The 15264-nt window shown below is 40.5% G+C and overlaps 1 protein-coding gene across 6 annotated transcripts in view; it reads left to right on the top strand.

Moving 5' to 3' along the window:
• Nucleotides 1-15264, top strand: part of MAP4K3 (mitogen-activated protein kinase kinase kinase kinase 3) — a 478522-nt gene that overhangs the window by 216363 nt on the left and 246895 nt on the right. For all 6 annotated transcript variants that reach the window (XM_089681775.1, XM_089681773.1, XM_089681774.1 and 3 more), the window contains exons 10-12: nt 3627-3689; nt 3789-3870; nt 9816-9926. In XM_089681775.1, the coding sequence (XP_089537901.1) occupies nt 3627-3689; nt 3789-3870; nt 9816-9926 (256 nt within the window). The remainder of the gene's footprint in view (nt 1-3626; nt 3690-3788; nt 3871-9815; nt 9927-15264) is intronic.

The following is a 15264-nucleotide window of genomic DNA, read 5'->3' as shown; positions in this document are numbered from 1 at the left end:
GCTTAATGTTAAGATTATTATTGTTGAGAGTGCCGAAAAAATTGATCAAGGTATCCTCAGTGCCCTGCCATAAAAGAAGGACATCATCAATGTAGCATCTATAAAACATAAGTTCTGGCCAGTCGCATGCATAAATGATGTCCTCCTCCCACCTGGCCATAAATAAGTTGGCCAGGCTGGGAGCGAATTTAGCTCCCATAGCAACACCTTTTATCTGCAGGTAATACGTTTTATTAAACCAAAAATAATTCTTTTGCATGGCAAAATCCAGCAGTTCTAAAATAAAGCTTTTCTGTGTTTGGGGAATGTGTTGAGCCACGTTCAGGTAGTACTCTACAGCATACAGTTGCAAGAAAAAGTATGTGAACCCCTTGGGATTACGTGGAGTTTTGCATGAATTCGGCATAAAATGTGCTCTGAACGTCATCTAAGTCACAACAATAGAAGAACACAGTCTGCTACACAAACATTAGCTGTTGCCATGGTTTAATTGCACATAACATGTAAACATTCACAGTGCAGGGAGGAAAAAGTATGTGAACCTTTGCACTTAATAACTGGTTGACCCTCCTTTGGCAGCAATAACCTCAACCAAACGTTTCCTGTAGTTGCAGATCAGACCTGCACAACGATCTGGAGTAATTTTGGACCACTCCTCTTCACAAAACTGTTTCAGTGTAGCAATATTCTTGGGATGTCTGGTGTGAATCGCTCTCTTAAGGTCATGCCACAGCATTTCAATCGGGTTGAGGTCAGGACTCTGACTGGGCCACTCCAGCAGGCATGTTCTGTGCTGTTGCAGCCATTGTTTTGTTGAATTACTTGTATGCTTTGGGTCATTGTCCTGTTGCATCACCCATCCTCTGCGGAGCTTCAGTTGGCGGACAGATGGTCGTACGTTTTCCTGCAAAATGTCTTGATAAACTCTGGAATTCATTTTCCCATCAATGACAACAATCCGTCCAGGCCCTGAGGCAGCAAAGCAGCCCCAAACCATGATGCTCCCTCCACCATGTTTTACAGTGGAGATGAGGTTTGGATGTTGGTGTGCTGTGCCTTTTTTCTCAACACATAGTGTTGTGTGTTCTTCCCAAACAACTCAGTCTTGGTTTCATCTGTCCACAGTATATTTTGCCAGTAGTGCTGTGGAACATCCAGGTGCTCTTTTGCAAACTTCAAACGTGCTGCAATATTCTTTTTGGACAGCAATGGCTTCCTCCGTGGTGTCCTCCCATGTACTCCATTCTTGTTTAATATTTTCCTTATTGTAGATGTGTCAACAAAAATGTTAGCATGTGCCAGAGATTTCTGTAGGTCTTTAGCTGACACTCTGGGATTCTTCTTTACCTCATGCAGCATTCTGCGCTGTGCTCTTGCAGTCATTTTTACAGGATGACCACGCCTAGGGAGAGTAGCAACAGTGCTAAACTTTCTTCATTTGTAGACAGTCTGTCTTACCGTGGACACATGAACATCCAGGCTTTTGGAGATACTTTTGTAACCCTTTCCAGCTTCATGCAAGTCAACAATTCTTGATCGTTGGTCTTCTGAGAGCTCTTTTCTGCGAGACATGGTTCACATCAGACAGTGCTTCTTGAAACCAGTAAACCCAAAAAAGGTGTGTATTTTTTAAGGGCAGGACAGCTGTCAGCAACGCATCCAATATCATCACACTGATTGGAGTCAAGGTTGGCTCACTCCTGGCTCCAATTAGCTCTGGGAGAAGTCGTTAAGCTAGGTCCTCACATACTTTTTCCTCCCTGCACTGTGAATGTTTACATGTTATGTGCAATTAAACCATGGCAACATCTGTTTGTGTAGTATTATGTTCAGCAGACTGTGTTCTTCTATTGTTGTGACTTAGAAGACGTTCAGAGCACATTTTATGCCCAATTCATGCAAAACTCCACGTAATCCCAAGGGGTTCACATACTTTTTCTTGAAACTGTACATGCCATCAGCATGATCAATGTTGGTGTATAGGGAGTCACCAAGAATGTTGGTTGTCCTGGATCCCATTGAAGGGTTTTGATATCGTTCAGTACCTGTTTGGTACCTCTAAGATATGAGGGTGTGACAACCACAAGGGGTTGCAGGAAATAATCAATGTATTCGCCAATTTTAGAACTGAGTGACCCTATACCGCTGATTATTGGTCTACCCGGTGGGTGAGTCAAATCTTTGTGAATTTTGGGAAGACAATATAAGATAGGGAGCCTTGGTGCTTTAGGGATTAGGAACTCCTTTTTTTTTTTTATTTGGAAAGTTATTGTCATACCCTTTATCTATTAGTTTCTTAAGTGATCTTTGAAAACTATTCAGAGGGTCTTTGGGTAAAATGGTATAAGTTTCTTTATCACTTCAGATATTGAAGACCTCAGCCATATAGTCTTCCTTATTAAGGATCACAACACTGCCCCCTTTATCTGCTGGCCTGATTACCAGATTTTTCTTTTCAAGTAGGGATTTGAGACCAAGATTAATACTGGTAGCATTGTGGGGAATTCTAGGTTTAATTGCTTCCATGTCTTTCAGTCCCATGTCTTTAAACACATTAATGTAGGAGTGGGAGTGGGGGGGGGGGGGTTGAATAAAGATGCATTTCTAAGATTGGAGTGGATGATACCATTATTGTTTTTATTAACCACCAAGGGGTTATTTAGGAAGTGCCTTTTGAGGGAAATCTGCCGTACAATTTTCTGTATGTCAATATAGGTCTTCCGGTGAGTGCGCATTTTATCTATTTGTTGCCACCCACCACCCTGTCTGATGACTGATATACCACTGGGATTAGTCACTTCATCTTGGGGTCCATTCATGATTTTTGACTTCTAAATTGCATTTGAATTTATGGATTTTTTTCCTAATAATATTTTAATAGTTCATGATTAAGAGCTATTTTATGATGGTCATTTATGGTTTACATTTATCCCTTCCATTTTATTGATTGTTATTCCTTTATATTATTTTATCATTGTTATGATACCCATACACTTTTTAGCGCTGCACTATTTTATACTAGTTATTACTGAAGGTTTTATGGTCTCCTTTCTGGCTCATAGCTGCTCTCCTTGTTTGTCAAGCGCTCACTTTTATATCTTCTTCTATTTTCTCACTGTGCTTTTGTGGAGATTCAGTTAGGGCCAGTTCACAACACATGCAGTCCAGTGTGTTTTTTTTTTCTTGTGAATCAAAAACGCATGTAAAGTAGGTTATGTGGTTTTCAATGGCATAGTTCATACCAGTGCAGTCAGCTGCAGGGTGTTCCAGTTCCAGAAAAAATAGAACGTGCTGCATTTTTACTGTACTGGAATGCAGTAAAACACATCAAAAACACACTGGAATGCATAAAAAAACCCACTGGAACCCAGTACAGTGGGAAATAAACAGGACAAAAAGGAAGAAAAAAAGCATCTGGAATGCACCCGGAAACACATGAACAGCGCAACAAGACCATCGGAAGGCATAAATAACCGGCCTTGCAGAATCGCATCCGGAACGGATCTCGAGTGCATTTTTGTTGTGTGAACCTGCCCTTAATGTTCGGTTTAATGTCTCATTTTAAAACATACTAATAAATGCACTGGCTTCAATAATCATATTTTGTTTTATCTCTGCTTCTTAAGGGCCTTATTTTTAATGACGAAAAGTAACTTCCAGCCACCAAAGTTAAAAGACAAGATGAAATGGCAAGTCACGAATTCTCTTATACAATGTCTTTTTTTTTTCTTTTGCTTACATTTTCATTTGTAGAACTTTTCATATTGTTTTTCATCTTTTCATTAAAGGTCAAATAGTTTTCATCATTTTGTCAAAATGGCACTTACAAAAAATCCTAAGAAAAGGCCAACAGCTGAAAAATTGTTACAGGTAATGTAATACCATGCATTTTATGATAATTTATTATTGCATTTGTTTTTGAGACCGTAAAGATAGTGTATTATACGATTCCCCTAAACTTGTATTTGTGAAAAGATTAGAAAAGCAATGGGACAGGGAGGGGACATTTTGGTGGTCAGCAAGCAGCCCTTTTGCCATTATAGTATCACATTAGGAATGTGTAACTAGTCTGTGTTCCAATTACAGTACACCTGTTTATATTATACAAGGTGTACGTAATTTTATATAAGCAAAACTCTGTAGTTACAGGGACAGATATTAAAAATGTGACCCAAGGAAGACTGTTTCATTGCCAAAAGTACAGTACTCATAACATATACAAAAAAATGCAGTGCAATACTATGAACTAGCAAATATTGCTAAATTATACAAACATGCATATGTGACTATTGAAACATAAATCTTGCTGCGTGACAATATTAATGAAATAAATATATACCCATATCTGTGCATAAACTGTGCTACATATATAGTGTCTCCAAACACAAAAAAATCTCAGTAGTGAACAATTCCTTTATTGCTCCCCATTCTTCACATGTTCTATTGCAACATGTCTCCTGTGCATCTTATATCATATATCATCAACAAGTGACAAGATACTATGATAGCACAATCCTGGTGAACCGTCCCTTTAAGACTGCTGTGTTCCAAGTGCATATGTGCAGTCACTCCAATGCATATATTCGTCCAGTGCTTCTCTGTGACCCCCCTGTGCTTATCCACCTCCGACACACTTTTGCGCTCACCTTATGGTTTGACCCGAAAATTCAGGTCAAACTGCGCCTTACGCAGGTGGGTATGCTGGTACACAGATCTCCACCTCCTTCTGCACTTCTAAGCTCCAAAACGCTCCACATATAAAGGAAAAAAATGCTCCAAATAGTGAAGTATATCAAAATGTGTAAAATTGTATTAAAATACTGTAAAATATTGCACTCACATTCATTTGTGTCCACCTGGGACACTACAGGATCAAGGACTCTCTATATAGTGTTTTTCATGAATGAACTGCATGGATTCCTTATTCAAGATGGTGGTTCGTGCACTTCCAGTTCTACGGCTTTACGTTATCGGCGTACCCTACGCATTACGTTATGATGTGACTTCATCAAGAGCACCTCCTCTCTCTCTCTTTCTCCCCCCCCTCTCCTTTCTCCCCCCCCCCTCTCCTTTCTCCCCCCCCGCTCTCTTTCTCTCCCTCTCCTTTCTCCACCCCCCCTCGCTCTCTTTCTCTCCCTCTCTCTTCTTTCTCTCCCTCTCTCCTTTCTTTTTCTCCCTCTTGCTTTCTTCTCTCTTTTCTTCTCTCTCTCTCATTTCTCTCCCTCTCTTCTTTCTCTCCCTCTCTTCTTTCTCTCCCTCTCGTCTCTCTCCCTCTCTCCCCCTTTCTTTTCTCCTCCCTCCCTCCCTCTCGTTTCTCTCCTCTCTCTCTCTCTCTCTCTCTCGTTTCTCCTCTCTTCTCTATTTCGTTCTTTCTCTCTCCTCTCTCTCTTCTTTCTCTCTCCCCTCTCTCCCCCCCCCCTCCTCCCTCTCCCCCCCTCCCCCTCCTCCCTCTCCCCCCTCCCCCTCTCCCTCTCTTCCTCTTCTCTCTCTCTCTCTCTTCTTTCTTTCTCCCCCCTCTCTCTTCTCTCTCTCTCTCTCTCTCTTCTCTCTCTCTCTCTCTCTCTCTCTCTCTCTCTCTCTCTCTCAATCTCAATCTTTTTTCTCTCTCTCTTCTTTCCTTTTCTCTCTCTGCTTTCTTTATTTCTCTCTTTCTCTTTCTTTATTTCTCTCCTTTATTTCTCTATCTCTCTCTCTCCACCAATTAAACAGTGCATTGTGGTCTGCCTGTAAAATGGAGGCATCCTGTACGAACGTTATTCCTTTACATTGATCTTTACGTTGTGAATACCGTCTTTAAGACAGTTTTTTTTATCCGTTTACAAACTGAACTTTCTAAGCCTGTAGACCAGTGGTTCTCAACCTTCCTAACGCCGTGACCCTTTAATACAGTTCCTCATGTTGTGGTGACCCCCAACCATAAAATTATTTACCCAGTAATTATAATTCATGAAGTGTCGTTTTACCTTCAATACTGCTGCTTTCAACACAGTAGCTGCTTTCAACACAGCAGCTGCTTTCTACACAGTAGCTGCTCTTTACACATCGGAAATATGTGTTTTCTGATGGTCTTAGGGGACCAAAGGGGTTGCGACCCACAGGTTGAGAACCACTGCTGTAGACTTTACCTTACACATTAGTCTTGTGTGGGGAACTGTGTCAAACACTTGCAAAGTCCAAGTATACTAACTCCACAGCCACACCTTTGTCTAGGTTTTTGCTTACTTTCTCATAAAATGAAAGAAAATCATGAATCCATGCTGCCTATTGCTTAAAATAATTCTGTTAAACAAGCTGATGTATCCAAGGTCTCATTCTTGGATCTGAAAGCCAAAAAAGGCATCCCTCTGAAATTCTCCATGAGTTAATGAGTGTATCGTTCACTCAGATGCACTTAAAGCCCCCTCCAACACAACATTCTGTTGGATTGCAAGAAATGACGTCCATCTCTTGACTTCCCCATTCTTTTCACCAGCCAAACAATGAACTCCCTAGCTTGGTGGATTAGCACCAACTGAAAACCTTGGGTGATCTCTCCTGAAAAGTGGATTTCTTGCTGGCTAGCACGTCTGTAAGACATGCCTCAGAGTAAGTGGCCTTCTCGTGCAAGAAGCCCTTCTTAATCCTTCACAGGGACAAAGTAATCTTGCTTTGAAATTTAAATAGTGCATTCTGCATCAATTACCTTATTCCTTAGTCGTGATTCAAAACACCTCTTCCTAAGCCATCCTGCAGCGTAATGGCTCAAATTCACAGTTTCCTTGGTCCTGGGGACCTGGTACTTTCCCTGCTCATTATCTTCTTGGGCCCTGGTCTTCTCAGCGCCCCTGTGAGATTTCCTGCTGCTGGAATCTATGAGAGAGAACCTGACTGCTGGAAGCCTCACCTTCACCAATAGGAGATGTCCACATTTTGCAGGCAGTGATCTGGGCACCCAAAGAAGGACTCTGGGAAGTAAACAGTAGATGAAAGTAGAATATTCACATGACTGTGTCTTCAGGTAAGTAAAATGGGCACTTGTTTATTTATTTTTTTTCTTCATACTAGCGTTTGCTAAAATACTGGAGATGGGCTTTAATGAAAACCTTGTCCTACCATGTACCCTTGTCCTAGGCATCCCAAGAGAAATTCTCTCTATAGACATAGTTAGGGCTGTCATCTTAAAGCCATAGCTTTTGTAAAGAAAACACTCTTTTTGTTCCGACAGTAGAGTTTTGAAAAAGAAAGCCTGTCCAAATCCACTATTGCCAGGTGGATAAGGCAGCTCATTGTATGAGCCTATGCTCTAAAAGTTATGGTACCTAAAGTACCCTTACATGCTCACTCCTCCAGATCGGTGGAGGCTTCCTGTATATTTTTCATCAGGCCTCTGTTTCTCACCTTTGTAGGATCACCACCCGATCTTCAGTTCACACATTCTTTAAATTCTACTAGGTGGATGTCCAGGCGTCTTCTGACACAGCTTTCAGTTGCAAGGTTCTTTCAGTGGCACTAGATCTTTGACCCCTTTCTGTTTTGTTGGACACGTTGACACTGTTCAATTTACCTTGTTGCCCTCCAATGTGATTATTTGCTTGGAGACATCCCAGGGTATATGAATATCCAGCCTGTGTACTGTACGACTAACATAAAAGGAGCTTTGACTTAACTGTGAATTCCATATCTTGGAGTACAGTAAAGGACACAGGTTACCCTCCCAGCTGTTCCTGCATTACTCTGTAAAAACTGTCCTCAGAGATTAATGCTCGGAATGCAGACTGCTTGCATTCGTCCCTAGGCACATATTGCTCTAAACCGTGCCCCATCCAGCCGCAGGAGCTGCCCGACACAACAGCTTTACAGTCTGCCAGCAGCTGGGCTGAATGGTGCACCTGTGTTTTCCACCCACATCTAAGTACAGGGATCTCGTGCATTGGGGCTATATGCCCAGTGTACATGAGGCCAGAACAGTAGTACCTAGATGCAGTCATATTTTAAGAAGTGGACTGGTATTTTTAAGGAGGAGTTCAAGACATAAGTATATTTTTCATAATGCTTATTAGGCACAATAGACTTCTCTAAATAGTCTTTATTATATGGCGTTATATGGCCTGGGAGAGTATCAACCAGGTACCCCCTAGGTACTACCCCAGCCTTCATGGGGGTCTTGCAGTAGAGGGGTTCAAATCTTGGTGTTATAAACTGCTTTCATGGGCATATAATTGAGGAGACTGCAATGCCCAGCTCTCTTTGGGGCTGGCTGCAATCTAGGATGCTTTTCTGCTTACCACAGTTTTAAAGGGTGGTTATCTGAGTTAGCAAAGCCTTTCACTCAGAATTAGTCAAGTCATACATTATACAATTTTAAAATTACTTGATTCCTACTGTTTTTGGGGGGGAATCCCTACCGCAGTGCTATTGTTGTCAGTGGAGAGCTTTCCCTGCCAGCAGAACACAATGATCACTGCTAGTATCTATAGCCGCCAGCTAAAAATCCAACAGGCTGGTGGTACTGAAGTCGATCGATGGGTCAACTTCAGTAGTTGAATAGTTAGTCTGGTTGAAAAAAGACACAGAAATCCATCTAGTTCAACTAATAAAAGGGGGGAGGGGATTATACAGTTCTATACAGTATACACAATCCTATACCCACAGTAAGGCAAATTTAAACAATAAAACCTGATCCAATTTGCTCCTGCAGGGGAATAAATTCCTAGATGGCAATCGGATATTCCCTGGGTCAATTTTACCTTTAAACATTAGTATCCAGTTATATTGTGTACATTTAGGAAAAAATCCAGGCCTTTTTTTCAGTACAATCAGACTGCCCATTGACTGATCAGATTTCAGTCTGTCTCTGCTGAAAGGGCTGAGCTTTTGCAAACTCCAAGCGGGCTTGGAGCAGGCACTTAGGAGAGGCTTTCGTTTATCCAGTCTGTCATAAATCCCAGATCGGTGGAGGGCTACAGTGTTGGTTGCTCTTCTGGAACTTTGTACCATCTCCACACAGGATCAGGATCTCTGGAGCTCAGTCAGAATGACCATTGGTATCTTGGTCACCTCTCTTACAAAGGCCCTTCTCCCCAGATTGCTCAGTTTAACTTGGTGACCAGCTCTCAGAAGAGTCATGGTTGTGCCAAACTTCTTCCATTTGAGAATTATGGAGGCTAATGTGCACTTGGAAACCTTCAGTGCAGCAGAAATTTTTTTGTAGCCTTCTCCAGATCTGTGCCTTGCAATAATCCTATCTCTGAGCTCTGCAGGCAGTTCATTTGACCTTGTGGCTTTTGTTTTTATACAGTATGCATTGTCAGCAGTGAGGCCTTTTATAGAGAGGTGTGTGCCTTTCCAAATCAATTTAGTTCCGATCAATTTAATTTACCACAAGTGGACTCCGGTCAAGGTGTATAAACGTCTCAAGAGAAACAGGAGGCATCTGAGCCAAAGTGTTGTTGCAAAGGGTCTGAATACTAAAGCCAAAGTGATATTTCAGTTTTTACTTTTTCCTAAATTTACAAATATTCCTTAAATTCTGTTTTCACTTTGTCATTATGGGGCACTGAGTGTAGATTAAAGAGAAAAAAAAAATGAATTTAAATAACTGTGGTATCAGGATGCAACATAGCAACATTGAAAAAAGTGAAGAGGGTCTGAATACTTGATGAATGCACTTTATAAATATTGCAGTTTTATGTGTTTGTATGTATATATATCTATCTATAGTGTGTGTATTGTGTATATGCATGCATACACACACAAAAGACAAATTAAACTGTTGCATATAGGTGACAATAATTCTCATCTCACATAACACTGTTCTTTTTTTTCTCACTTTATAGCATCCTTTTGTTACACAGCCTTTAAACCGCACACTTGCAATTGAATTGCTGGATAAGGTTAATAATCCAGACCATTCTAGTTACCATGACTTTGATGATGATGATCCAGAGGTAAGAATAAATTCAAACTGCATGATAAAATGAATTGTCAAACGTAATTGTTATAGAAATTGATTCATGCACTTTTTTGGTTATTTTTTTTTTAAACATATTTTGTTCTAAATATTGTAATTAGATGACTTAGAATAAAGTTCATCCATTTGTTTTTCTCGCTCTTTTTTTTGTTTTGTTTTGCGGTTTCCATTATATTTCTTACAGTTTTCAAAGCAATGCTTTTGTATACTGGTTGAGAGCTCTATGAAAGAAGCAAGCACACTTTGGGGGACATTTACAAAAATTGGTGCGCAGAGAATCTGGTGCATCTGTGCATAGTAACCAATCAGCTTCTAGGTTTTTTTGTCAAAACTTAACTGAACAAGCTGAAGCTAGAAGCTGATTGGTTACTATGCACAGCTGCATCGGATTCTGTGTGCACCAGTTTTAGTAAATCTACCCCTTTGTATCCACACAACTTTTCTAATCAATATTAGTGTGTCTAAATTCAGCAGTAACTCTGCTCAAACATAATGCTTTATCCGAGAAAATTTATTTTGCTGCAGTACACACCAGTGTTATACTTAACTCCATCCTCTTGTTTCTTCCTGTCTGTTGGTATGTCTCAGTGCATAAATATAGGGAGTATGTCGACCATGTCAAAACAGAGGGATTTCTATGACATGATAACTAAACACTTTTTCCAATAGTCTGAATGTCAGTCAAGTCTAAAGCTTAGCCATGCACAGTTTGATTTCATGTTTAGCCTGTGGGTTGAATGGAAACAAAAAATGCATCCCATTCCTCTATCCATTCTATATAGCATGCATGGACAGTTCTGCCAGGGCTTTTGTGTTCTGACAGCCAGGACCAGAAGCTGTCAGAATACCTGAACAGAAGCTACATTGAATGCAAATGCTGTTCTATCGACTCATCATTTTTCCATCCAGCATTTACGTTTTTCAGTCCAAGGATGTTGGGCGAGAGGATGGTGACAGGGCCACCCACAAAGCAAATTTTGTTTGGGTCACCAAGAACCAGATGAAATTCACGTAATGCATTGCCAGCTTAAAAAAATGCTATCATGTGATCATATAAGCTGGCTTTACTGTTTGGTTTGCTGTTTGCCGAATACAAGAAGGGCAATCTGTGATGAGATCAGCAGTAGAGAATATAGGCTAGGCAACATGTTTTGAGGTTAAACCTCTTTCTTAAGCCACTTAATTCATCTCCAAGGCTACGTTGTACACTGAGGATGCCACTAGCTCTCATCCCCGAACATAAGTGAAAGTGAAACTCCAGAAGAGTAGGATCAAATCCCTTGAACTGGATGGACAGAAATACAAAATGTTTTAAAGGTGAAATTGCTCCCATGCTGTATATGTATTTGATCTGTGTATTTAACTGCTTGCCTGGAGTTTGGCTTTAAATTAATAAAATAACTACTTCAGCTTAGATCTGCTGTAACATATAGCTGCCATGATTTAGGGTACATTCACACCATATGTGCTCGGCAGCTACTTCAGTGCATTGCCACCACAAGACAAGGCAAAATGCCTCGTCTCCTTATTTGCCACTGCTTTGTGGCGGTATGTGGACAGTGTGCACTGAAAAAGTGTACCGCGTGCAGTACTTTCTTTCAGCACAGCATAGTATGAGGCAATCCACTGCCTCGCACCACAAGGCAGCCAATTTAATTTTATGAGAGGTCTGCGTGACACATCAATAAAGTTTGTTTAAAAAAAATAAAGTGAATAGTGCGATGTGCCAAGATCTGAGCGTCAGTACTGCACTGATCTGGCCGTAGCACACCAGACATCATCTGCTGTGTTGCAACACAACAACTGGTGTGAACATGCCCTGACTTTTTTTCTTTTCACTGTGGTCCAAAGAGAAGGGCTACAAGCAGGCTAAGTCAGCCATACTTGTATGGTTGACGTAGCCTGCTTGTAGCTAAGTAGGTGAAGACTGTGGAGATTCCTCTTTAAAGCGATTCTAAAGGTTCATTTTTTGGGGGGTAAAATAAACATATTTATACTTACCTAATGTGTGCAGTGGTTTTGCAGAGAGCAACCTGGATCTTCCTCTTCTCAGGTCCCCCGCAAGCTCTCCTTGCTCCCCCTGTCTGTCGGGTGGCCCAACAGCAAGCAGCTTGCTATGGGGGCACCCGCTGCTCCATGTGTCCATTCACACATAGAGCCGCGGCTTGGCCTCTCCTCATTAGCTGACTGGCTGTGATTGACAGCAGCGGGTGCCAATGGCTCCCGCTTGCAGTCTCAGCCAATGAGGAGGCAGAGACCCGGGACAGTCAAGGCTGTCATTCACAATCGGGATGGGGCTCAAGTAAGTATTGAGGGGGCTGGAGGCACTGCTGCACACAGAAGGTTTTTTTTACCTTCATACATAGAATGCATGAAGGTAAAAAACCTGCATCCTTTACAACTACTTTGTTTTGAAAAATCTAAGAAGATAAAATATAATTTCCCTTTACCACTTGAATAAACTTTCAAGGCTCTTCCAGTCATCAACCCCATTTGAGACCATCTATTATAGAAATGATCAAGTAAATTCGCAAATCACGTGCCCCACAGCTTCACACCACACACTAGGAATCCTACCATGAAGGCTTTTCAGGGTGGTTATGGGATGACAGCTGATTCTCAAGTATTTTGTATTGCAACCCTGGGAGATATAATGAAAACAGTGCAACGGTGCATTTTGACTCCCATTCAGTTGAATGGGCTGTAAAACTTACTGGACCACAGAATAAGTAGTATAAGCACTACTTCTTCAAAACACACTGCACCAAATCATATGGTACTGCAGTTCCATGCGATTTGTTGCCCACAAACGCACTGTGTTTGTGATCTGTATTTGAGGTGCCATTAACAATACATTGACACCCACATGAATATTGCAAGGGCAGTGCACTCAAGTGTGTGTGTGTGTGTGTGTCTATTTCTGCATATAATGAAATGTTGAAAACTATACACAACCTACCATGACAGATATATAGGAGTTACTATTGCAAACTTTCTTTTTTTTAAAGGTGCATGCTCTGGGTTATCATCTTATCTTTACTCCATTACTTGATGAAGCACTTACTGTAGTAAACATGAAAATCAAGCCTTTGAAAACCAAATCAACTATGACTGCTTACATATTTCTATTTCTTTAACCATGTATGTGTATGTATATATATATATATATATATATATATATATATATATATATATATATATAAAAAACATTATCACTGTATAGTATACACTACACATTTTGCGCACTTGTGAAAAATGCTGTAAAGTAAGGATGCTTTCAGTTAAGTTTTATTATCGGTTAACAACCTACACAGTGCAGCAGAAACAACCTTACAGTTCTACTAAACACACTGTTTAATTTACATTATCCCATTTCTTCCTGTATATGGATGATGGCACTGTAATTATTTTAATAAACAAAAAAATCTATGCACCATTTTTCCTAATATACAGTACTGTACAAAAGTCTTAGGTGTGAAGAAAAGGCTGTAAATTACAAATGCTTTCAGAAATAGAAGTGTTACTATTTTATGTTAATCAATTAACAAAATGGAAAGTAAATAAACTGAAGAGAAATCCACAGCAAATCAATATTTTGGTGTGATCACCCTTTGCTTTAAAAAAAAAGAATCAGTTTTTCAATTCTTCTAGGCAGACTTGCACACAGTTTTTGAAGTACTTGGCAGGTAGGTTGTTCTAAACATCTTGGAGAACTAACCACACATTTTCTGTGGATGTAGGCTGCCTCAAATTCTTCTCTCTCTTCATGCAATACCAAGCGGACTCCATGATGTTGAGATCAGGCCTCTGTAGGAGCCAAACCATGGCCAGGACTCTTCTTCTTACACTGGAGATAGTTCTTAATGGCATTGGCTGCATGTTTGGGGTTGTTGCATAGGACATGGAAACAAGGCTAAGTGACTCAGCTATGCACGAAAACATAGGAACAGAAGAAAAATGTCAGCAGGGGCTCTGTACTGATGAGCCAAAATTTTGGAATATTTGGTTATTTCAGGAAGTAGTTTGTTCGCGAAGGGCTGATGAGCAGTACAATAATGAGGCAATAGTGAAGCATAGTGGAGATTCCTTGCAATTTTGGGATTGCATTTCTGTAAATGGAGTTGGAGATTTGGTTAGGATCTATGGTGTCCTCAATGCTGAGAAATACAGGCAGATACTTATCCATCATGACAAGTTTATTCTGCAGCAGGACAACGACCCCAAACATGCATTCAGTGTCATTAAGAACTATCTTCAGTGTAAAGAAGAAGGAATCCTGGAAGTGATAGTTTGGCCCCCACAGAGCCCTGATCTGTGTGTATGTGTGTCTATTTCTGAATATAATGAAATGTTGAAAACTATACACAACCTACCATGACAGATATACATGCAGTGTGTTTCTGTTTTGTGATTTAATAAAATATTAACACTTCTATTCCTGAAAGCATTCTTAACGTACAGCATTTTTTTTTACGCCTGCCTGAGACTTTTGTACAGTACTGTATATACAGCTGTCACATGACCCAGCTCTTTCCCAGCCTGTCTGCGGGGAAACAGTGGCAGAAGGAGCTTCTAGTCATCTGCTGTTGATAACATGTTCAAAATTTAAAAAAATATATGCCTTTGGGATACAGAGTAAGAATAAATAATTATTGTCAATATACTTTTAACTTGTCATACAAATATATGTTTGGAATCAAATCTTTATTATTTTTGGCAATAACATAGTTTGGGTGGATTTCTGCCAGTCACAGGCAGTGTCATGGCCCTCCAGGCTGTGTCAGGGTAAAAATACCCTGAAAAACGAGCATGTGCACTAGCTGCCAACACTGCTCAGACAAATCCCCAGCTGTAATGGGGACATGGACAGGAGGAGGAGATAGAGAACAGCAAAATCAAAAATGTTTTTTGCATGATACAGAAAACGTATCTCATAGTGATTGAATGAGTACACACAGCATGTAATACTGCTTTTATCGATAGTCTTAATGAGGTGGGCTTAAAGATACTTTAAATCATTATTTGTGTCCACCATTTGCTTTTAAATGGGTTTTTGGCTGGTAAGCTGTTCCTGACATCAAGATCTAAATACAAAAAATGGTCACTGCCCCAGTCTATAACTGGCCTTCACAGCAAAGAGCACATGGAAGGGTGGCGCATGTCAAACAACAAAAGAAAAACTCCCAGCTCAGCTTGCCAACCAGCCTGCGAGCAAGCCGAATTAACCTGTCTAACAGTATGTATTAAAAACAGGGGTTTAATTAGTACACATTTGCAAATACATGCATAAGCTACTGAGCCTCATCACGGCACCC

This window comes from Staurois parvus, unplaced genomic scaffold, assembly GCF_062004578.1.
Source record: "Staurois parvus isolate SC_StPar_1 unplaced genomic scaffold, SC_StPar_1.0 ptg000277l, whole genome shotgun sequence".
Lineage (NCBI taxonomy): Eukaryota > Metazoa > Chordata > Amphibia > Anura > Ranidae > Staurois > Staurois parvus.
This window is presented reverse-complemented; position numbering and strand designations above follow the sequence as displayed.